Source organism: Sinocyclocheilus grahami, unplaced genomic scaffold (assembly GCF_001515645.1).
Source record: "Sinocyclocheilus grahami isolate Dianchi unplaced genomic scaffold, SAMN03320097.WGS_v1.1 scaffold101.1, whole genome shotgun sequence".
In the NCBI taxonomy this organism is placed as follows: Eukaryota; Metazoa; Chordata; class Actinopteri; order Cypriniformes; family Cyprinidae; genus Sinocyclocheilus; species Sinocyclocheilus grahami.
The window spans coordinates 676,425-702,487 of record NW_015505280.1 but is presented as its reverse complement, the minus strand read 5'-3'; the positions used below and the strand labels follow the sequence as shown (position 1 = coordinate 702,487).

Genomic DNA, 26,063 nt, shown 5'->3' with positions numbered 1-26,063 from the left:
AAAAAATTAGATAAAAATAATTTTTATAAGAGGGGGGGGGGGGGGGGGGGGTTCTGGTATATGTTGATTTAGTTGATGTAAACATATTAGTGTATAAAATATTATAAAAAAGTTCTGACTTTTCACATTCTCTAAATAAAGTTTAGATGCCCAGATCAATTACTTTGCTTCCAAACATTTGAAATATCAACGTAATATCTGAATACTGAATAACTAATAATCCTAATGTCACATGTTATTCTCATTATAAACATCCACAGAGATACATTATTTTAAAATCTTTTTGTGCATGTTTCTTGCTTATTTATGCCACATATTGGTCTTTACTTAGATCAGAAGGTGGCTTCCCCTATGTTTCTCCAAATCTCCCAGTGGACCTCTGTTCGCTTGATCAGATTGACCCATTTCCTCAGTGCCTTGATACAGAGAGCTGAGAGCTGTGGTCATGGTTTAAAATTACTTGGTTTTCAGCTTTGCTTCTATAAGTGGTCTGGGTGGATTTTATGTGTTATCTGTCCTTTAATATATCTTGACCATTCTGTTCCTCTGGGCCTGTTTTCTCATCTTAGTGGTACAAAGAGACATGTGTTTGGCATTGAGGCAGCTCTACACCTGTCCTGGCTGTTGCAGCAGCTTGTGGTGGGCCCTGGGCTGCTGGGGGTCTTCATGGGTCTCTGCAGGCCCCAGACATGTCTCTTGGCTCCTGGCCCTCTCATGATAGATTAGCCCTGGGGTAAAATAGAGCCAGACACAACCAGGTCTATGCCAACTGTGGGAGCCATGCCCATGTGATACCATCAGGGGCTGTTTGCATGAACAATTGGACCTTAATACAATACATTATTATTATATTTTGGTGGTATGATCTAATTTTGAAGACAGACTGTGTTTATAGAAAGATTTCATTAAGAGTTTGCACTCTGGTTGTTGGGCCCTTCTGTCCTTATGATTCTTTTGAGGATGTACATACCCTGTAAAGCTGGGTTATTTCAGGACAGGACACAGGGTGTCTGAAATGTTCAGCAGAATCCACCTACTGTCACATTCACCTCTCCTGCTCTTCACACCACAATCCAGCATAGCCAAGAGTAGAAAATACTTCAGTGCCATCACAGCCCATATGTAGTGTAAACCTATCATTTTGGTTTATAGAGACTTTAAACATGTTTCAAAAGAACATTATCCAGAACAACCCTGGGTTCTTGTGGGGTTTCAACATGCAGCCATTTATGGAGCTTTTCCACTGCGTGGTACGACTCGGCTCGGCACGGCTCAGTATGGTACGACAAGGCACGGCTCAGCTCGGTTTGCGTTTCCACTGCAGTTTAGTACTGCTTTAGAGTAGGTGGGATTATTCACATGTCGTTATAGTTGCGCCGCCTCTATTGCCGCGACTCCTGAAAAACGTTTTCATTCCGCGTTGCCCCATCAAGCTCTTGCTGGATCCGCTCCTCTGCTATCAACGAGAGGAACGTCTGTACTTCCTCAACAGACAACGAAACAGCCACTTTTAAAAAAGGTGCGCTTGTTCAAAACAGTTGCGTTCGATCCTTCGCTGCCTGTGCTGATGTAAATCTAGCGGTTCTGGTGTGTTTGTGTCGCAAGTTCAGTGATGCAGGTAGTGACGATTCTCTCCGGCCAATCCGTGATCAGCAGAGTTTACACGTCACGTTTTGGTAATGGTACGGTTCACTTGGAACCTCAACTGAGGTGGTACTAAAAAAAGTACCAGGTACTGTACCCTGTGGAAACCCCCCCAAAAGGGAACCGTACCGTGCCGTACCATGCAGTGGAAAAGCGCCATTAGTTACTAGTCCAGATCTTTCACCACTAGGCTATTTATTCATACAATATAGTATCACTTTTGATTTTACACATAGGTTAGGCTCTTGAAATTAAAGTGAATCGGAATTTATATCAGTGGTCCTTTTAAAATGAATCAGATTTTGTATTCTGAGTAAATAAGTCAAGATGTGCAGTTCTTTGTACTTTGTCTCCTACAACGTTGTCACTTTATGGTACTATCGGCTTATGTTTTTGCAAGGACTAAATTAAGTTTAATTGCCTTAATCAAGGTTTGTTATTGTTAATTGGGAACTGTGATTTTAATCACTTGGTCTGCTGGTCAGTGGAATTAATAGCTGTTGATGCAAATTGCCACTGTTGTCCACAAAGTTTCATAACAGTTAGTGTTTTTGTCTGTACTGTCAGTGTCTATGTTGAGTTGTTCATTATTGTATTTTATCCCTAAGTTTCTTTTGTATAGCATGTGCCATAATTTTTTTATAAATACTATATTTACTAAATGTGGGGTCTAAGATTTAAAAAAATATTTTTTTAAGTTTTATTATGCGTATTAAGTGGGCATTTATTTGTTTAAAAAAATACAGTAAAACCAGCAATGTTGTTAAATATTATTACAATTTAAAATAACCATTTTCTGTTTTAATATCTTGTAAATATAATTTATTTCTGTAATGGTAGAGCTGAATTTTCAGCAGCCATTGAAAATCTAGGTAACATTTATAATGGTTTATAAACAGTGGTAAAAGTGCTTTAAAGATTAAGTCTGAGATGCTAAATGAAAATGGTTATACATAGTTAGGAATTAACATGCTAATGAACTGCTTCCCATATGTTTTTGTTGTTGATGACAAAGGCTGCAATTCCAGTCAAACCCAAAGTTGAGTAAAGACATTAAAAGAATGAATCAATAAAAAAAAATCTTAATTTTAGAAATCTAATGAATTGAATAAAGAATGAATGAATTATATATAAAATAAAAAATAAAACATGAAATAATGCAGCAAGTAAGGTAAATTACAGCATACTGCTTAGTGAGAGGCTGCACAGGTATAAAGATCTGCTTACAGCCTGGACTTGAATATGGCTACTGTTGACATCTTGTGGAATCTTATTTTTCCAGTCAGGCAGGGGGAGGATGGGAGGTCTTCATGCCTGATTACTAATAAAAATTTGCTGGGAGTATCAACTCGGGGGGCTGATGTTGCTGAAGTGACAGAGCCAAAACAGCTAATCTTCACAGTCACAGTTTCAAGCACTTAGTTTCTCAGTTGTCTGTGAAATAAGCTACTCCATTTCCCTGCACCCTGCTCTCTCTCTCTCTTCTCTCTCTCACACACACTCTTCTCTGCACTCTGCCCCCTAATACTGAATATTTTAATAACTTATTTAGGTGGGTGTGCCTTTAGAAAGGCAAGGCTATCATCTCTTATGTAGTCTATTTAAAAGAGTAGCCCCAAAATTAAATTTCTCTCGTTATTTATTTAAACCCATATGAATGACTTCCTTTTATCTGTGGATCTCAAAAGGCAAATTTTTGAAGAATATACTGATCATTCTGTTCAGTATAATCATATTAATATGAGCATAATAATGTGATCTTCTAACAGCACGGTTTTGTTTTACCCCTCAGGATGTGGAGATCCAAACGAATGCGGCGCTGTACCTCCCTCAGATCAGTGAGCTGCTGAACAGGATTCCCCGACAGATGCTGCTGCTTCTGAAAACCAACGACCTGCTGAGAGGCATCGAGACTATCCTGCAGACTAGAGCCAGCTCCAGCTCCTTCATCAATATGTCCCGCTGCTGTACCCGTGCCATTGCCAGGTAAGACATCAGCGACAGCAAAGTGGTTGCATTTTTATATTTTTTTGTGGTCCATAAGTTTGTTTATTTATTTGGCAAGAGTTCTAAATGGATAAAAAGTGAAGAGGCAGTAAAGAGTAAAGACTATATTGTTACAACAACAAAAAAAAAGCTGTCACGTAAATGTGTTCTTTTGAACTTGCTATTCATCAAAGCATCCTGAAAAACAATTATCATGGTTTCCACAGAAATATTAAGCAGTACAACTGTTTGCAACATTTATAAAAATAGTGTGTGTTCACGGAGTGTGTGTGTTCACTGCTGTGTGTGTGTGCACTTTGGATGACCATACTTGGCCACATGTCACATCACTCACTCACTTAATACTCTAAATATATACCTGCAGTATCCGAAATTAACTCTAGTGCCACGTGTAAAAATTCATTAAAAAAATTCATTTAAATGAATCACTTCATTACACCACTGTTCAAACTTTCTGGGTCAGTAAGATATGTTTTGAAAGAAATGAATACTTATATTCAGCGAGGATGGATCAAATTGATCAAAAGTAACAGTAGAGACAATATAATGTTGCAAAATATTTCAATTTCAAATAAATGCAGTTCTTTTGAACTTTGCATTCATAATAGAATCCTGAAAAAAATTGTTAAAAAATAAAATAAAAATCAGCTTGGCCATCACAGGAATAAGTTATGTTATAAAAGATGGTAAAAATAGAAAACAGGTTAAATTGTAATAATATTTCACAATATTACAGATCTTTATGCAAGCTTGTTTCCACTATGGAATACAAAAATAAGGTATTTGGCACTTTTTATCTCACATTTCTCACATATCTCACTTTTTTTTTCTTGTTGTTACAACTTTATATCTCACAATTCTGACTTCTTCTCAGAAGTGTGAATTTATATCTCGCAATGGCAAGTTTCTGAGTTTAAATCTCAGAATTAAGAGGGGGAAAGTCTTACATTTTGAGAATTGTGAGATAAAAAAAACTGCAATTACCTTTAAGTTTTTATCCCATGGTGAAAACAAGGTTTCATAGTTTTACTGTATTTTTTTTATCAAATACATGCAGCCTTTTGCAGCAAAAACATTGAAAAACCTTACAGACCCCATCCTTTGATTAGCTGTGCAATTTATTCATTTTTCTTTTTGTTGTTATTTTTGTGTACAGTATATATTTTTATATGTATATTTTTTGAATAATGCAAAATCTACTTCTGTGATCGGTAAGAATAAATATGTAAGAAATATTTTTTCAGCTCAATTCTCCTACATTTGGCAGGTCTGGGGAAAACCTTTGGACTGTGCTGAGCTTGCAACAAGTTGCTGTTGACATTTTTGCAAGGTTTTTGTCAAAGTAGGACGGGTGACGATTCGTGACCATCAGTCCCTGCTTTCTGTTTTCAGCCTGTATTCTGTTCATGCTGTCGCTGTGCTCCTGTCAGATGGTAGAAATGATACCACAGTGTAACATATCCAGTCTGACACAGCAGCTATGGTCTGAGGAGTCAAACTTGTCCACCTCAAAAAGCTTTGTACAGTTTGAATACTCGGAAATTAGAGCAAATTTACCCATTACCTTCCTCTCGTTTCTCACTCCCCTAATCTTTCTTTTTCCCAAGGGAACGTGTAAGGAAATTAATGCGATTTCACTTACTGTTTGTCAGTTCAAAGCTGTTCGCTGTGACAATGTGAGACGCGTTCAGGAGAGCGGAGGAGTCATTGTTTCCCCCCCAAGGACATCCCACTTACTACAGCCTTGACACTGCTGTTTCTCGCTGTCTCTCTCTCACACTGTTAATATTACATGACCTAGTGTGGTTTGTCTAAAGCTCTCACTTATACCATGGAGCCAGAGCCAACACAATCTGAATCATTTACAGCCAACTTGTTTTAACCAGTGTAATATCACCTCTCCTCTACTGGATCTTCGTCTTACTTATCTTTCTCGGTGTCTCTGTGTCTCTCTCTTAGACACAAGAGGAGTAAAACCAAGTCTCGGACCAGGCGACTGCAGATCTCTCTGTCTGAGCATTGGTCTCTCTGCCAGATAGGCCTGTATGAACTTATGGTGTGGCTCCGCAGCTCCACGCTGGCCAGATGGGTCTGTTACCTCCTCAACTTCCTGCCCTACACAAACTGAGAGCCTTGAACCAGGCCATTACTCCGCACTGAGCTCAACACACTGCCAAGTGCATTGTGGGTTGATCACGGACTGTTTTTAATGAAAGCTCAAAGTAAAAGTGTCTTTTTTTTGTTGTTGCTTGTTTAGTTTTAGTTTTTTAACTTAACTGACAGCCATAATCATGAGCGGTGACTGATCATGTGATTAATTAGTCATGTGATCTGTATGTGTGAGCAAATGCTCCATGCATGTTTGCTTTCTTCTAAAGTATCCAAATGATATTTTTTACAGTACTGTAAGTTAGTTTGCATCGTGCAGTACCTCAGACTTGTGAAATCACTTCTGGAATCAGCATTGAGCTGCAATGGGCACATCACGTCTACAGAATTTCATGGAAATTCTTCATTTTACATTCCTTCAGATTTCAGAACATCTCAAACATTTTAATATAACAGTTACAGAATAACATTAAAACAATTATAATTTATTTTGGGATTTATTAGATTTCCTTGAAACTGGTTTATAAGTCATGCTGGATCAATAAATGGGAGCATTTTTATTTTCCGTGTTTGTTTGCAGGTTTTCTTTTTTATCTTGTCTTTTATTGTGTCAGTTTTCAGTCACATTAATTAACCAGTGAACCAAAACGCATATTTTTCACGTGGAACATAACCAATGAAAGTTTGAATAATTTTATTGCTGCTTAATTCTGTACAAATAAGCGTATGGTGGTGACTAGGGGCTGTCAAGCTTTAAAAGGAAAAAAATAATAATTTACGACTTGTTTGCTATATTCTAGTCAGTGTTATTTCAGTATCATTGATACACTATTATAGTTTTAATATTTTGAATTATTAGATTTTATATTTTCTGTTTTCATTTTAGTTCGTAATTTTGTTGTGTTTTTGTCATTTTTAAGGTTTATTATGTTTTAGTTGTTAGTTTTAGTTGATTTAGTTTTAGTTATTTTAATACTTACATTTAAACTAAATGAAAATGAGAAATCAGTTCATGCTTTTATTTCAAGGGATATTTTTTTATGGTTTTAGGTTTAGTGAAGGATAATATCCCTGTCTAGATCATCATGAAGTTTAAATATGCGGAAAAGTAAATTAAATGTATGTTGGAGCTTGGACAGTCTTCCAAAAAAAAAAAAATCTACAAAAGAAAGAAAGAGTTTTTTGAATGACATGAGGGTAAATGTTCATTTTTTTGGGATGAACTACTGCTTTAATGGTTTCTTTCTTTTTCTTTCTTTTTCTTGAATAACTTTAGACCTACATTACATTTGACAAGTATATATGTAGTATTCTCTGACTGCATTGCATCCAGTACAATCAGGAGCTCATAACTTCATAAATGTTGTAAGCTAGACCTATATCAGATGTTAAAGAGTACATCACAGCCAGTCTTTTTTTTATCCAGAAGGCAAGTTTTGGATCAATTACACCCTGTTCTTCCTTCCCAGGTTAGCTTTTTCAGGTAAGACCCCAGGTTGAGGGGCCACAGGACCAGAGCATCACAGAAAAGCCCTCACTTTCCCCAGCCTGAAGGCAACCGCCAGCAGTCAGGAAGTCCAAACCCTGCCATACTAATGCCCTCAGGCTAGAGAGCAGATTTTAGCTGCCAAGCATTGGATGATGGACGCAGTTATCTGCTCAACAAGTCTCTTCCACATCACTCTCTGCTCAGCTGCACAGCTGAAACCAAATTGCTGAATCCCAGCTTTACCATCCACAATAATGTGTCATTTACTGTGTCCACAGTTAATCCTGTCAGGCATGAATGGCAGCTATAGTGTGTTTCCAGGAAACGTGCAAACTTGTAATTAATCATTTCTGTGGATGGGATGCACTCAAATTGCGTAAGTGCACTATTACATTTTTCTGTCCCCTTGATATTAGCTCTTTACAATTTCTGTTGTGTTATCCTTTTTTCTCACGTGTTATTGTTGTTTGTCATGTCAGGAAAATTGCCTTGGTTAGCAATAGTTGAGCTGAGCCCAAAAGATGGAGGTAACTCTTTAAAATAAAAAACCTAGGGAAATTTGATTGATTGATCTATCTATGTGTTGTTCTTGACTGAATCAATTCAGTGTAGTTTTATTATATTAGAATGATTTCTGAAGGATCATGTGACACTGAAGACTGAAGTAATGGCTGTTAAAAATTAAGCTTTACCATCATGTTTTTTTTACATTTTGAAATTTTACATTTTAGAATATATTAAAATAGAAAACATTTATTTTAATAAACTAATATCTGAAAATAAATCGTTTTTACTGTTTTTGACAAGATAATACAATTCTTTATTATGCCTTTGTGCTCCGTACCGACTGTATATGTGTGTGTGTGTGTGTGTGTGTGTGTGTGTGTGTGTGTGTGTGTGTGCATGCGTGTGGTAATTTCTCATGTAAAATTTTCAGTGGTATATTTTAATAAGTGCTTTTAATGAAATGAAACCATTCCTGAGAAATTATGCTGCTATCATATTCATATTTCTAACAAAAGGCACTTCAATGATTTACTGTTGTCTCAATCCCTCCTCCTCTGTTTTGTCTTTCCTTCTCCTGAAGAGTCATCAGATTCGGCTACATGAGCTTAAAATAGCATCTTGTTGTGATGCTGGGTGCCAGAATCTACGTAATACAGCCTCAAATTAGAAATTTGATCGCATATCTGCTGCCACTGCCATATATATATATATATATATATATATAATAACTTTAATATTTTTAAGTTTTTTGCTAAAATATGAGCCATTAATCCATAATAACACCTGTTGTCTTCTCACATTAAAATCCATTAAAGATTTTGGACTTTACTTCACAACACGCTAATTGAGGGACTGGAGTCGTGTGGATTACTTGTGGATTATTGTGATGTTTTTTATCAGCTGTTTAGACTCTCATTCTGACGACATCCATTCACTGCAGAGGATCCATTGGTGAGCAAATTTCTCCAAATCTGTTGTGATGAACAAGCACGCTCATCCACATCTTGGATGGCTTGAGGGTGAGTAAATTTTCAGCAAATTTTCATTTTGGGGTGAACTGTTCCTTTAAATCAGTGAGAAACATGAGAAAGCATTCATGTATACTTTGTAACATTTTATTGTTTTTATTTTCAATAATCCTCATAATTTGGTAATGGACATTCTGTGTTTCAGAGAGGGTGGTGTTTACATGTGAAAATCACTTTTAAACCATCTGCATCACAAGAAAAGGAAACCACACTAGCATGGTCGTTTCCTGACATTTTTAGGTTGGGTTGAGATGCAGTGGATTAAGCGTGGCTATAGATTTAAGAGCAACGGCAGCCATGAAAGACATTTTAATCTGCTAATGGAAAATCACATTATGTTTTTTCCCTCCCAATTTGGCTCTTCTGTTCTGGATTGCAGTGCAGGCTTGGATGGAGCCACTTTTCTTCTGGCTGTCCGCATGGTAAAACCCAGCATTTGAGATGGAGATTACTGCTCTCCCAAAGAATAACTTCCCCCTAGGATTATCTTCATTTGCTCTTATGCAGCCGCGACTTTTCTCATCGCAACCTGTTATTCCATCAGGTGAGGTTGGTGTGTGTTACCCGAGGGGATCCAGAGTCCCTCTGAATATTTCAGATGTCTGATATCTTTGTATGGAGTTCCCAAGGAAACTCTGGGAGCAAGATATTCATGTAATCCTGCCAATCACAATGCTCCAGGTAAAGAAAACACTGCTTAACTCACTTATCTGACTTTTTTTTCTTCTTTTTTTTCCAGCATCACTATTCCAATCCGTCTCCATATGTTTTCACAGTGTATGTTGGACCAAATACTTATTTTACCGAGGAATTTACCAATTAATTCTTTAAAAATCCTACAATGTGATTTTCTGGATTTTCTTTTCTCATTTTGTCTCTCATAGTTGAGGTATACCTATGATGAAAATTACAGGCCTCTCTCATCTTTTTAAGTGGGAGAACTTGCACAATTGGTGGCTGACTAAATACTTTTTTGCCCCACTGTATATATATATAATTTAAACTATATGTATTCTATATATAATATATACTCTATATATTCACAAATATATGAATTATTCATTATTTAGAATAAATAATATTTATGTAATAAAACATAAATATTATAAATATTAAATACATAAATATTAAATCATATATATATTAGATTGATTAGCTATTTTTATTTATTAGTTATATATTATTTATGTATTACAGCCAATCAAATATTGAAACCCACCCTGTATATATTATTGTTTTATTGAGGTTTGAACCTACAACCTTTGGTCACCAGACCTTGAGCCCCATGAGTACAGACAAACCTTTTTTCACATGATAAGAGGAAGAGTTACAACAGCTCAGGCATTCAGGCTCACCAGTGTCTGGAGATATAGTTCATGGAAGGCAGAAAATACTGTAGATGAAGAGAAGGGATAAAAAAGACCAAAGAGAGCAGAAACAAGTGTGCATGACCAAAGAACAATAAATCCAGTGGGCATGTATGCTGCTCCTCTGCGTTCTCAGGCTGCAGTGGGAAATGAGTTCATTTAATACTGTGAAATTCCATTAGAAGAGAACATGACGATTTTGAACAGCAAGCACGTGGTTTGCAGCCTCTTAGACACTCATAATTCCCATAAGTCCAACTCTGATGAAACGGCCAAAACATATTTATTCAGAGCTTTAATCTCTGTGATCACAAAAATGGCTTTACCGTTGCTTTGGAAACAGACCAGAAGTGAATGACCTTATTGAGTGTGTGTGTTCACCTCCTGTTTAAATGCGTAAAGTTCAAACCAATTTTTGAGCATTTAGCAGTGAAACAAATATTAGGGCAGTGAAAACGGTATTAAAGGTTTACCACCTTTCTGACACTGTTAAATATGATATTGTGTACAAATCAAGCATTATTTATTTTAATAATTAGTGTTGACACAGGGTATAACAGCTTTCCAAAAAAAATATATATATATTGAAAATTTTTTCACGGTCTACAAAACATTGCTTATAAATTTCTATCTATGCTATATATTAAATTCAATCTTTTTATCAACTTTTTTTCTTTCAATTAGCAAAGGTTTTGCAATTCTTTTTGGAACTGATTGATCATAATCCTTATTGAACTTAGCATATGCCTTGGGCCCAAAAATTGAATTTCTTTCTAAATACATATTAAGTGCAATGCAATAATATCCATATTCATATAATGAACAAAATATAGTCTAGAGAATACAGCGAGCAGCATGACAATCTTTAGCAGGTGCTGGTCACGTCAGGCCTCTTCTCATTCCTGCATTGATCATTTGGTGTAATTAAAGAAGAGCTTGCTTATGCAAAGCCCTGTAAATGAAGCGCACAATCATTAATTAGACTTAGATGAAATGCATTGTCTGTGAGTTGCTCTTGAGATTTGTCCAGCGATAACAAAAGTGCAGTTTGTCTTGAGGCAAGTCAGACCACTCTTAGTTAACTGCCACTCTGCCTCGCAAGGATCAATACTAATCTTACTGATTCAGGCAAAGCTCAGACCGTTTCAATAAACAGGCAGTAAAGAATTGTGCCCTGCTTCAAAAACATGCTAATGTTGTGTTATGTAAGAGAATCTGTGTTCTCTTGAGGGAAAGACACTTTTCCACTGGTTTAGCCATTGGAAATATCATTTGAATTCACTTCCAGATGTACACTCTTTTTATGAGAAAGCTTAGGTGTTTATGTAGTTAATAAAACCTTACTTGTATCACACTTGACGTGTTCATTGTTTGCTCATAACCGGAGTCACTAATCATGCAGATTTACGCTACAAGCTTTGTAGAATTGTACAGTAAGAAAGTTATTTCCCTTAACCAGGAAATTAACGTTCTTAGAATTGACAAGACAGTTTACCCTGAGAGGTCAGCTAAATATCTACAGCGGATCTCAAATATGAATAATTAATTATAACTAGTTATGGTTAATTATTCATATTTCCTGTTGTGAGCTGAGTCGCTACAAGATGATGTAGAAAATAGAGAGCCTTGTTTGGGTTTACTGACTTAAGATTTAAGATAAACCAGTGGATTTGTGACCAGTGAATTATGACTCTCAAATTGTAATTTTTGGGTGAACTATCCCTTTAATAGTATTTAACATTTTCAAGAGCTCTGATCATTTTAACATTCTTTGTTCACAGTGTTGATCAGTTTTGCACTGGGAATTATGTCATGCTCAGCAAATTTATGTTGTCATTGCAGCTGTTTAATGCACCAAAACGTGTTAATCCACAGGGAAGAGTGTAGTTTTCAGAGTCACACCAGTATCTCTGTGGTACAGTTGGAGCTGGACAATGTTTCACAACTTTCTAAAAGCTCTCACTTCACACCTTGATGCTGGCAGCATGCCTCCTTCAGCCTACATTTAGTGTGTGTTTGCAAAACAGTCTCTTGGGAATCCTTGCCATCGTAAAACACAGAGTGAGTGGCTCTCTATTGGACTATTACTGAATGAAGAAACAAACTACTGAATCTGATTCGCTTAGTCCAGTGGGAGATACTAAATGTGTTTTTGGATAGAAAGGAAGATGGAAAAAGAAATCAACTTTAAAACACACATCGGAATATTCCAAATTCTCAACGATCGTATATTATAAACAAATGCTTTAGAGGATTCAAAGAAGTTTTATTTATTTTTTATTTTTTGCTATACATAAACATTTGAGTGTTTACTCAAAGGACTGTTTTAAAAGTATTTATAATCTATACTTGTTTAAATGTAATGAGAATTTAAAGGAATCTTTTAAACTATAGAGTGCTTTTAAAGATAAATGCTATGCAAAAACCAGTAATATTGTGAAAAGTTATTACAATTTAAAATAACTTTTCTATTTTAATATATTTTAGAATGTAATTTATTCCAGTGATGATAAAGCTGAATTTTCAGCATCATTAATCCAGTCTTCAGTGTCACATGATCCTTCAGCAATCCTTCTAATATGCTAATGTGGTGCTCAAGAAACATTTCTTGTTGTTATCAATGTTGAAAACAGTTGTGCTGCTTAATAATTTTGTGGAAACCAGGATTTACTTTAAAGTATAAAAAGTTCAAAAGAATAGCATTTATTTGAATTGGAAGTCTTTTGTGACATTCAAATGTATTTACTGTAACTTTTGATCAATTTAATGCATTGTTGCTGATTAAAAGTTTTAAAGAATTGTTTATCCATACACATTTGAGCATTTTGAGTATTCAAAAGACTGTTTGAAAAGTATTTGTTTGCTTATCTGTACCCATTTGTCTGTATTGAGTATTCAAAGGACTGTTTTAGAATTATGTTTAGTCTTCAAATTAAAGTATTTAAAAAATATTTATTTGTTTATCTGTATACTTTTAGGTGTTTTGAGAACAGAAGGCTGTTTTTAAACAATAAAATGGCTATTGATAAACATACTTTTAAAAAAGTATTTGAGTCCCATAAATACTCATGTGTATGGCCTCCTCTAATATCTTGAACATTGTTTTCCATTATTTCATTATTTCAGAGTGAATGATCCATTGTGCAGTGATCCTTTATAAAGGAGGCAGTAGGGAGAGTATGCGCAATCAATTTATGTAGACAAAACCGAGCAGCGATGGAGGAAGATGAGAAGAGTCTTACTATGCTTTATTGCTCCAGAGTGTCGAGTGAGATGGCAAAGACAATGAACACAGTATTATTTATTTTGAAACTCAGAGAAGAGGTGCGTGTCTGCGCCTCTCTCCAGCGGTTGGACATCGATTAACTCGCATCCCTATTTTTACCAGAAGCCCATTATGAGCTTGATTCAATCACGCATCGAACCTGACATTTCATTTAACTCGTCCTACAGTCCCATCATGCACTGTTGAAATAATGTTTCTTTTATTAGTGTTGCGATAGATTTGCTTGTCTATTTTGTTTCCACTCACAGCCCGTTTGTTTCTGAATGGGAGTTTGTGGAGGTACTGACCCAGAGAGGACCAGGGGTAGAATTTCAGACGTTGGTCAGGTTCAGATGTATTTTTCATCAAGTTACAAACTGCTCAAGGGGAGCTCTTCAGCTCACAAGACCTTCATTGTCCTGCTTAAACAGAGCTGTCAGTTTCACTGTTCATTTAGATCTCACTGGTTGTGTACAAACATTAGACATAAACTGTATATTTGACGAAAGAGCCATTAATAGGGTGTATCGCTTTGCTTTCTTGGAGGAAATTTAGAACTGGATTATGAATTAGTCTGTTTCATAAAACAATAATACATTTAAAATATATTAACTTCATACAGTGATGGTTTTTTTTTTCATGTGGCAACCTGATAACTAGCCCAGCTAACAGGGAATGTTCTCTCAAAGTCATAAATAAACATTCTTCCCGTAACGTCAAGGTAACACTTTACAGGGAGGTTTCATTTGTTAACTATTTCAGTTAACATAAACTAACAATGAACAATACTTATACAGCATTTATTAGTTAGTTAATTTACAAAAAGTAACATTTACGGTAAAATACCGGCAGCTGTGGTTAACAGAACTTTACCGTAAAAAAATATGGTATCAACATAGGTATTACATACTTAACTTAAATTCACAGTAAAAGAAAAAAAAAAATTATTAACTGATGTAATGTTAATATACCGACCTATTTAAGTACTAATATCTGTTTTGTACCATTGAAATACACTGACAACCACCAAAAACAGGTGGTGATGAGAAAGTCACATGATGAATCAAAGCTCATCATAAACAGCTCTTCCACACGCTGAGGAGAGAAATACTTAAATATAGAAGGTGCACAGTGTCATTCTCACAAATACTAAACACACCATATATATATACATATATATATATATATATAATGCATATAATGTAATTGTTACGGGGCTGACGAGACGTGAGACGTGCGGATCCATTCGCAAAGCTTTTATTGTGGAGAAGACAGAGACATGGTCATGAAGCAGGCAGGGTCAAACTGAGGCAGACAGGTATATGGCGGGCAAAACACAAGAATAATCCTAGGGCTAGCGTGGGTCAATGAACTGCAGACAGAATCAGAAGGGGCAAGACTAGGGGAGAAGTCCAGGAAACCAGGCGAAGATCAGAAATCGAGAACGCGGCTAAGGCTAAGGCTAAGGCTAAGGCTAAGGCTAAGGCTAAGGCTAAGGCTAAGGCTAAGGCTAAGGCTAAGGCTAAGGCTAAGGCTGGGAAATGACTGAGGGCTCTGTAGTGTAGCTATCACTAGGGGAGTGATAAACGCTGAAACAATACTTGGCAGAGGGAAGGGATAAGAGTGAGTGTTATATAGTGAGGGAGTGATATGAAACAGCTGGGTGCAATCAGTGTTAACAGCTGTGTGCAATCCGTGCTGAGTGCAATCAGTGCAATGCATGATGGGAAATGTAGTCCGGGGTGATGTGCAACAGTGTGTAGTGCGAGAGTCAATGAAATTGGAAGTTCACGGACCGGATTCGTGACAGTAATAAACATTAATAGTATTTTACTGTAAAATTACATTAAATGTAATCACAGTTATTCACCGTTTATAGTATGGCAACTTGCTGTTAACCAATTACCAGGTTTTTACTGTAGCATTTTTACAGTCTACCATTTTTACAGTGTGGCAGTTTAAGAGAAAATTTACATTTAGTCATTTAGCAGACGCTTTTATCCGAAGCGACTTACAAATAAGGACAATAAAAGCAGTCAAAACAAATATATATATATATATATATATATATATATATATATATATATATATATATATATATTATACACACACACACACACACAAATAAAAACAAGTAGATAGAATAGAATAGAAGAAATAGAAAGCTAGTGTTTGTTTGTTTTTGAAATATGTTGTGGAAACTAATTATAATCGTAATATTATATCCTAATAATTATAATCATAATATTATATCCTAATAAATGAGCTTTTATTGTATTATAGTGTAATTATGCCATTTCAATTGCACTAAAGAATAAATGTCACCCTTGCTATGACTCAAAGTAACATGAACCTACAAAAAAAACATAAAAAATCAGCACATGTAAGCTAATCAGCGCTAACACTGCTGATTAAATAGGTTTCTATTTAAAAGCAGGTGACTCATCATTGACGTAAAAGTGAGTATAGAAAACTGAATATCATTTTGAACTTCTAGAACTTTCCATTGACGTTATAACAGCTTCCATTTATATGAAACTTACTGCCCATAATGTAATTTCGCATAACATCAGTGTGATGTCACGTTCCTAATTTGTCATTTTTACTGTTGCCATGTATTGAAAAGTGGTATATTCATTTCGCAGCATATCTCACTTTCCAGACAACAGCTGCCATCAGGTATTCTTGTTGCATAACGTTGCCATGTATTATTGATGTGGATATTCCTGCCCTTAAACACACCGGCCAAGATACAGTGACACATTATACCTCTGCTATATCCCTGTGTATAGCTGCTCCTCTGTTGCCAGAAGGACTGTTAAATCAATATAGAACTATATTTAATATTACACATGCCAATCTGAATTTAAAATATCAGATTGCGAATTCATTAGAAAAGTACAAAATAGATCCAGTATTACTGACTTGAGCCCATAATTAAAGCTTATAGATATGTATATTTGGATTTAAACAGGCAATATCTTTCTTTCTTGGCAGTAAAAGTCTTTGTTGGTGGACTGACAGGTGGAGATGTGTGTATATATGTGTATGTGTGCGTGACCGACCTCTTCTGCCATCATCAGTTTACATGTGAGATAAGGAGTCTCTGGGGAAAGCTAGCCTGATCTGACAGCTACAATACCACATAGACCACTATCCCCAATGGGATCCAGGCTTTGTCATATTCTGGTTAGCCACTAAACTTACAAATCAAGTGTAAATGGATCCTTTTGAATAGATTTTGTTGTATGAACAGTCACTTAAACATAGTTTCTTTGCTATAACAGTCATATGCAGTGTTTGACTATATGGATTTGTGAATGGTAATGTGGGTGAAAGAACACTGAGGAAAACCCCCACGACCATCACCACCACTGTTCAAATAACATTTACAAATGAACAATACCGTCTTTTGTTAGTTCTGCAGCTGCTGAACTTGAGACAATAAAAAGTGCTATTTACTCAACCTCTGTATGTCATTTCCTGGCTGTTAATGTGCTTCCATTATCTCGCTTTGCTAAAATTTACATAAGCTAGAAGCACATTTTTTAAGAATGCTTTCTCATACGGTTATATCCTGAGATAAGGCTGACTAAATCCTGATTTTAGTCGGCACGTAAAACCTGATTTTATTTGTAAAACCTTTTTTTTTTCTTCTTATTTCGCAAGATTTACCGTTTTCTTCAATTAATACTTCAGTGCTGTTTTGAATGTATTCCTTGTGTGTATTTTTGTATCGTGGAGTATTTTCATGCTAAACACTTATGTGATTTTAACATGATTGTGCACTTATCTGGCGGTGGGCTCGAGCTGCTCTCCACTATAAGTCAACATCGTGACGCAGTGGACGGGAAAATGTCCCAACCTGCTTTTGTGTGGGCTGCTCTCTCTGCGTATCCACTCAGCATCATTTATTTTGTAACGGAGGTCATGCGTATGGGATGTGCTTTTAAAGCTCTTACAATGGAGTTAAGTTTACCAGGCCAAATGTCATGGTAACATCATGTTCAATGGTGCATTGCATGCTACTCTTAAAAATCATGGGATAAAAGATGGCAGGAAATCACCCAAGTTAGTTTGTATCTTGTCATTGAAACTGTGTTAGTTTATTTCAATAAAATTGCAGACAAAATTCCTGCATAAAAATCAATGGCAATTAAAAAAAATGGCCTTTGATTATAAAAATGGCTCTCTCCATGCAAGAATGGAATCTATACAATGAATTGTGAAATAGATCTTTTAACCAGAATAGCATATTCAGATTTTGCACTGTAAGTGCAGGAAGTGATGTATTTCTCAAGTTCTTCTTGGCTCAATAATAGATGGCCATGTTGAGGAATGATCCAAAATCTTTGTCTGTTTTATTTTATTGTATTGTAAAAACCATTATTAAGAGGGGTCATATGATGCGATTTCATGTTTTCCTTTGTCTTTGGAGCTGTTCGTGCATACAGAAAATCTGTAAAGTTGCAAAGATTGAAGTCTCAAGCCCAAAGAGATATTCTTTATAACGGTGAATGCTCAGCCACGTCTCGTTCAAACAGATTTGCATAGCACCACCCAAATGTATACGCAAAGAAAGAAGGCGTAACTTTTATTCTCACTGTAGTATTGTTGCCGCCGCCGCCGCCATGTCGTGGAGACGCTGTGTGTTTCGTTGCGAAAGCCAAACTACTTTGTTTGGCCTTCTAGGTCACAACTAGAAATCAGTGGTTCATTTTTATTTACAGCAATGTTCCAGAACACTACGACCCAAATATTTGAGTGTGTGCAGTACATTTTACTGAGGAAAGTTTCCTGAACCTGGTAAGGGGCGTAACATTTCTGTCACACGGTTGAGGTATTCGGCCAATCACAACACACTAGATAGCCGGCCAATCAGAGCACACCGCGCTTTTCAGAACAATGAGCTTTGTAAAAATTGACACGTTTCAGAAAGGCTGGGCATAGAGGAGCAACAATAATGTACAGCATGTGGAAAATAGTGTTTTTTTTGTTTGTTTGTTTTTTTACCTTAAACCGCGTAAACATTGCATTACACCAAATACAAAAAAAAAATTCTTTTTAGCAATGTCATATGACCCCTTTAAAACAAGATAAGAGACTAAGAAGTATTTTCAGAGAAATCTAATAAAATTTAGTGAAGTAGTGAAACAAGACAAAAATTTAATAAATAAGAATAGAATGTGAAATAGACAAACTGTTAAAAAAAAATCAGCCGGAATGGCATATTCATATTTTGCAAGAAGCACTAGGCTCATCTGCAGCATAAATGTGCTGTTCCTCTACCCTTGTGCCTCTACACTTCTATTTAAAGCAAGCAGAATTGGCTTGACATAGATAAGTTCTTCTTTGCTCGAAAATAAATGGTCATGTTGAGGAATGAGCCAATGAAGACTTTTAAAGATGGCAGTGTAATCACAGTAATTAGAGTCGAGGTGGGAGGACGGAGCACTCAGGAGCCAAGATGAAAGATCCACCGCTGCTGTAGAACAATGTGAAACGGTGTGCATTATGCTCACTTTTTGTTTACATTTTTGCAATGAAAGAACAATTCCAAACCATCTCATCCATTTCCCAGAAATGCATTTTGACGGAAGGTTAAAACTTGAACTTGACATCGAGGAGAGAGTGAGATGGAGAAGGAGTTTTCAGAGACTGGCAGACAGGAGGAGGATAGGGGGAAGAAGTCAGATAACAGATTCAGAGAGACCGAAGTAGCTAGAGTGAGATAATCTCTATAGAATCAGCTCTGAGAAATTTAATGGAAGTTGGACCGATCTAGGGACAGGACGTGTCTAGTGTAATGCACTTATGATGTCAGGGCGAGTAATGAGCCACCCGACATCAAGGAAATGAGGCTTTGATAATGTCTGCATTCCCAGAACTCAGGCAATGCCTATACTTCTTTGGAAAGAAAAGAGGCATGGGAAAGAAATGAGAGAGAGAACTTCCCGCAATACATGTTGTTCAATCTATGTGAAAGAATGCTTGCAGAGGAGAAATACTTTCCTTTTACTGCGGAAAGAAAGTATTTGTGTGTGTGTGTGTGTGTGGTTTTTGTTTTTTATTGTGTTGTTGTTTTGCTTTTTGTTTAAGTTTTTGTTGTTGTTTTTTGTTTTGTTTTGTTAGATTTTTTTCTTGGTATCAAAAAAAACATCTTTAAAAGTTACATTTACTTCGAAAAAATGACATGAAATACTAAGACTTGTTTTAAGAGAATCCAACGTTTAGTAAAAACCTGAAAAGGGGTTAGATATTTACTTTTCTTTCCCAATGAAAAAACGCTTTTTGACATTTTAAACATAAACCGTTTGTAAATCTAGTTGAAGTTTTCTAAAAACAAAACTTGATATTCTCATCTTGTTAAAAATATTGTATGTTACACAGAAGCAAATTAAACAGTACTGGAACAACAAACAAGACGGTGTTGTTTGGCTAAGATCATTAATTATGTAATATTAAGGTTATAAATTAAAACAAAAGAAATGCACTTTCAAAAGGCAGCGGTGACTTGGGACTGATCCGATGTCAGCAGGTTTGGGAAGCCAAATAAAGGAATCATTAGCATGTTGATCTCAATATGCCAGATGGGAACCTTTGGGACTGTGAAGGCCCGTTTTCACTATTCATTTACAGTCTGTTACTTATCTAACTGTTGGAAGGGACCGTGTTTGTGCCTGTTTGTGGGTAGGGCGCAAAACAGAAACGAAGAGTCACTAAGAAATACAATAATGAATTCTTAGGTCTAAAAAAATGTAACCGGTGAGGCTGTGCTCTGAGATAACAGGGTTGAGTAAGTTAGACAGGCTGTAAATGTGAGACACGGATATCCTGCACACAGGCTGATTCTCCACCACAGCTTCAGCATGGAGTGTTCGAGCAGATGCTCACAGAAGGTTGATCACAGTGAGAGAATGAGAGAGATGTGTGATATGGAGATCTTGCTTGATGAATGTGAGAATCTCAGAGGAAATGTCAGTGAATGCTCCAGTGACTCAGTATGTCATCGCTCTTTCTTTTTTTCTCTAGTTTTCTATCTCTCTCTTTGTTTCTATCTGTCAGATTGTCTCTCTCTACACTGTTTCTCCTTTTTCTTAATGCCATTCTGGCTCTTCTGTCTTACACACACACACACACACACACACACACACAACTAATAGAAAATATGGTCCCACTTTATATTAAGTGGCCTTAACTACTATGTACTTGCATCAAAAAATAAGTACAATTTACTAATTGTGGTCATACTATATATATAGTATACGGGTTAGGTTAGGGACAGATCTGGTGGTATGTGTAGGTTTAAGGGTGGGTTAAGGAGTAAGGGATGGGTCAATAGTGTAATTATAAATGTAATTACAGAAATTAATTACAGATGTAATTACATGCAGGTATTTTTTTAAATATAAGTACAATGTAAAATGTATGTGCACATGTATGTAAACATGTATGTACACAATAAGTGCATTGTACCAAACGATTAATTTAAATGTAAGTACATAGTAGTTAAGTACTAAAGTAGTTCAAATATTTTTCAGCTCCTTACTCTTTCAATCCCCCCCCCTCCTCTCTGAAATATTTTGAATGATCACCTATATGACCATTTTTTTCATCACAAAAGCAATTTTCTCTGAAAACTAAAGTGTCATTTTCCTCAAGCTATTAACGTTTAGAAATAAAATAAATATTTTAAGTCTTCAGTCTTATGATTTCCTTCGATTAGATCTCTTTATTCTTTAGGTTTACTAACATCAAATCTCATTGGTTTGTGACGTTGTGAGGTCTGACGTTGATTTTAAAATATACTTACATAAATATATTGTTGGTAATTTGTAGTGATTTATTTTTGCTATTTTATTTGTCAATTGTATTTATATTTTATATATATAAAATAATTTGTAAAATATTGTCCAAAATCATGTTTTAAAATAACATTTTGATCAATGGTTTGATTTAAGAGTGAATAAAGTCTTCTATTTCCCTTTACTACATGCAGCAAAAAAAACTAAAAAAACCTTTCATTGGTTTTCAGAAACTTCTCGCAGATCATGATGTTTGTTCACATGACTTGCAAGAACTAATAATGAGGTTTGAGGTTTGTGCCGCCATATTTGATGTAGTCTGCCTATACTGCAAAAATATATATTTGAACATATATTTTTAAATATATTTGAACATATACAAAACATGACCAAAAAAAGATTGATTTTACAGTATATTTTCATGAATACATTTTCTAAATATTTTAGTTATTTATATTTCCTCATATATTTTTTGGCCTTTTGTATATTTTGTGTATAAAATATTTTAAAATATTTATATTGTCCAAAATTGTGTCGCTTCACGACTGGACCTTGTTGACTTTCATAATTTGGACAAGATATTTTGTGTTCTGCAGAAGAATGAAAATCTTACGAATTTGGAATGACATGAGGGTGAGTAAATGATGACAGAAGTCTAGTAGTATACATTTGAGATCATAAATAATGGGCAAACTATTCCTTCAACTAATTATTTGTAGTGTACATTCACCCTGAATGTTAAATTATGGCGTATACAGTTTATTATTGTACCCCCAGCAGGAAGCTCTTCTCTATTTTATCCGATTTTATGAAATGGTGGTTTTAGATTTGCTCACGACTTAAAGTCATGCAGCAAAAACCTGACTTTCTTATGCGCTTTGCAAACAGAGGTATTTCACAGTAAAGCCAGCCATTATGCAGTGACTGAACTTATCCTTTTTTCCCTTATCATCCTTTTACAACAAAGCTTGAGTTGCTTGTCTGATTTCCTTCTGACACTGGACTTGAATAAGAGTGTGTGTGTGTGTGCGAGAGAGAGAGAGATGCCTTGGCTGGTGCCTCAGCTCTACGGAAACCAAGAAAAGCAAAGAAAAATACTTATTACAACAAGAAATACTATAGGTTAAATGTAAACCCTGGAACTGATAACTCCATAGGTCAGTCTTCCAGGGCAAACTTAAACAGAATATGAGAACAGAGCTGTCAGTCTCTCCCAGCATGCTCTCTTTTCAGCTTGTGTCATCAGCTGCAACACAGGAAGCTCCGGACTGTGAGTGTGTCAGTCAATATGTTGTTTACTTAGTCAATCTAAGTAAATCTGCTCTGAACTCATACCTGTGGGCGCAACATTGATCCACTTGACCCAGGCGGCTTCCAGGTTTAATTGAAAAAGAATAGCTGAGACCTTTATGAATTAACTGCAGAAATCAATATCTGCAGAATGCTACCCTGTAAACTCTCTCCTTACATGCCAATAATGCCAGAGCAGCTAGCAGGCAGGTTGTTTGCAGTGCTTAGGAGAGTAAACAGATGGTTTCCTCTGCTGTCTGTTTTATTGTGTACTGTACAGGTGTACTGTGCTGTTTTATGCACTCAGATTGTTAGTGAGTGCAAAGGCTGTCATCTGTTCCTCTCTTTTGTTTTATGTTATTGAATGACAACAGGTGGCAAACATCCCACTGTAATGCTTCAACATAAATCTTCTGCAGATAAACCTCTCAGTCTCATGCTAAGTCTGCTGTATTTACATGGGAAAGTTAAAGGAATAGTTCATCCCAAATTGAAAATTTGCTGAAAATGTACTCACTCTCAGGCCATCCAAGGTGTAGATGAGTTTGTTTCTTCATTGGAAAAGATTTGGAGAAATTTAGTCAAAATGAGAGTTCAAACAGCTGATAAAAACATCACAATAATCCACAAGTAATCCACACAATGCTGCATGTTGTAAGGAACAAATCCATCATTAAGATGTTTTAACTTCAGCTAAAATACATGTCCTCTATCCATTATATTGCTTTCTCCAGTGAAAAAGTAATCTTGTCTGAATCAGGAGAGAAATATGCACAGATCAAGGACTGTTTACAAGTGGAAAACAGTTATCTTATTCTGACTGCACCCTTTCACTGCAGTGGATCCATTGGTGAGCTAGTAATAAAAGGGCCTCAGGTGACCACCATGTGAACTGTTATGAAAATATGCTCTTAAGCAAAAATTTTCATTTTTGGGTGAACTATTTCTTTAAGGCTACTCTGTAAAGATGCATTGCTGCATAAATGCAGTAAGTGCAGCTGCGTCTCAAATACAGCATCTGTGCAGCATTTTATTATGATATTACATTTTATTCATCATTTTTGTATTTAAAATGATTTTTCAATTTCATAGCATTTTTCAGCCATGTTGCTTCAGATGCAGCTTTTGTGCACATAAATGATTGATTGATTGATTGACTGATAAAGATTAATCAGAAGATCAAGTTGTTATTTTCATAAAAAATGATGAGGTAAAAAATGAAACATGCATGAATAGTTCCCAATAAGATCAATAACATGCACTTAGAAAATATATAGGGTCACAGCAGTCACAGCATTCATGGAATGCACATTATTTACAATACAGTAGTTAGTTTTACACATTTTACAATGTTTACTCCAGTTCCACAGGTTTAGAATCCGTCTCTGCCTACTTAATTAACAATGTGATGTATATCTTTACATCTATCAATATCTTCATATATCTCTGTACAACACAGTGTTAGTATCTTTTATACTGCAGTAGATCAAACGACATGGGGTTTGCATGAAAACAACAGCTGTGATATGCCACCTAACCTAGTTAACGACAGGAAATTAGTGGGATGCGAGTGAATAGGTGTCAAGCGTTCAGGTGAAGGGTCCGTTTCTTAGAGGGTGGTTTGGAAAGCTTGTCTTTGTGGAGTGTCTGAAATGTCCTGAAGGGAATAAAGAGAGCCAGTCTGTCACACAGGGCTTGTAGATGCCTCAAGACCTATTAGTCGTTGGTGAATACTGGAATGGACCGACACACAAAAGAGTGGAAGCCTAAGTTTCATTCTTACTGTGAGAATGAGACCAAAACATAGCCATCTCACAGGCACTGCATGTGATAAAACACTACTAGAAGAATTCCAACACTGCAACATGCTCTAGCTTCTCTGCCTCAAACACGTATCATACAGTTTCAGATGAGCTTTACTCTGCAGGCCGGAGAGCTTCGATCTATTCAACTTGAAGACACGCTCAATATTCTGTATTTTTTCCATAGAAATAAATGAATTAGAATAATTCAGACTGATAATTCTAAAACGGAAAATACACATATATGCGCACATAGTGTATTATGTTAAATGAACACTATGTAAAATATGAAATATATCTTTGTTTTGTTTACCGAATATACAAGTGTTTTTCAAGCAACATAAATACATTTCCTACTTTTGTAACAAATATCGTTCTTCCGCGTTTTGGTTATTATAATTTTTTTGTAATTCTTTAAGATCGCCTTTTTGTCTGTGTCGCATAGAAGAATATTTCCTATTGGCGTTGTGTAATGCTCAGTTCCAAAACAATCATCGAATGTGCTCTGCCTTTCTAATACACCGCAGTGTGACGTGATCTTTCTGTCCTGATCAGAGCCCTATATAATGCACACACTCCACACCTTTACCACAGTGAAATTTGGTCATAAATCATTACTAATCCTATGGTTCTGATTATGATGAGTATTATAGTGAATCATTCCACAAGGATGGTGTGTTTTGGCAAGGTGAAATAAAGCCTTAAACGACTGCTGCAGAGCCGCTCCTGCTTTATTCTGCTCACAAGTTGCTGTTCCTCTGCAGTGGGTTGTTTAGGGGGTTGCTGGTGGTACCCATGCCCACTCTGGGTCATGGGGGGAAGCTACATGAGGCCAAGTAAGAGCCTCACGCCTCCCATTCGCCGGCTGGCAGCCCAGGAGGAGAGCACCGGATGCTGATGTCATCCATTTTGGCCCAGCTCTACCTCACCCACACCTCCGCTCCACCGTGCGGATACTCGACGGCAACCGTGTCACGTACAGAGCCGAGCTCGCTGAAATAGCGTGCGCCTCCTCCCAAAGCCTCCATGATATCATCGGGGAGCACTGGAGGACATTTTGTCGCAGCTCTTCTGGCGTAATGGCAGAGCGTAATTGAGGCACCTGTGGTAAAACCCAGCTTTGTGTGTCTGATGAATGGTTGGGCCTGCTGTCATTATCATGCCCCCCCCCCCCCCCCTCTCCCCCCTCTCTCTCTCTCTCTCTCTCTCTCTCTCTCTCTCTCTCTCTCTCTCTCTCTCTCTCTGTGTTTACATCCACCTATCCTCCTTTCTCCACTGTCGGCCCACTCTGAAGTAAGAATAGAGGACGAGATACTGAAAAACAAGTCTGATGCTCAACAGTGTGTATTCCCCGGGTGATTTATTCAATTTGAGAAAAATCTCAGAGAAGCAGTGAGAGCCGGTTCTTGGGGAAAGCGTCCAGTGACAGCACTTCTTCTCAGTGTGACAACAGAACAAGCGAGAGGCACAAACGACTGGCCAATTGATCACCAAGGGAGAACAAAAAAATTAAAATACACTCATAACATGACATAGCTGTGACTTTACCCACTTTTTCTTGGTCAAACATGGATGGCCTTTTAATCTCTTATTATGCTATATTATCATGAAATATTGTGTGTGTGTATATATATACAGTATATATATATAGTAATGCATTTGATTCAAGAGCAGAAAACCTCAAAGAATTGCATCTGTTTGAACTGTTCAATGATGAGTGATGAATGGACTATATCGTGCATGGCTGTAC

The 26,063-nt window shown here is 36.4% G+C and overlaps 1 protein-coding gene across 1 annotated transcript in view; it reads left to right on the top strand.

The window, feature by feature from the left end:
* LOC107588288 (uncharacterized aarF domain-containing protein kinase 1-like) overlaps positions 1 to 6,306 on the top strand; it is a 111,035-nt gene extending 104,729 nt beyond the window's left edge. Inside the window, exons 11-12 of the mRNA XM_016276324.1 lie at positions 3,437 to 3,630; positions 5,611 to 6,306. Of these exons, the coding sequence (XP_016131810.1) occupies positions 3,437 to 3,630; positions 5,611 to 5,779 (363 nt within the window). The 3' untranslated portion in view covers positions 5,780 to 6,306. The remainder of the gene's footprint in view (positions 1 to 3,436; positions 3,631 to 5,610) is intronic.
* Positions 6,307 to 26,063: the final 19,757 nt, after the last annotated feature.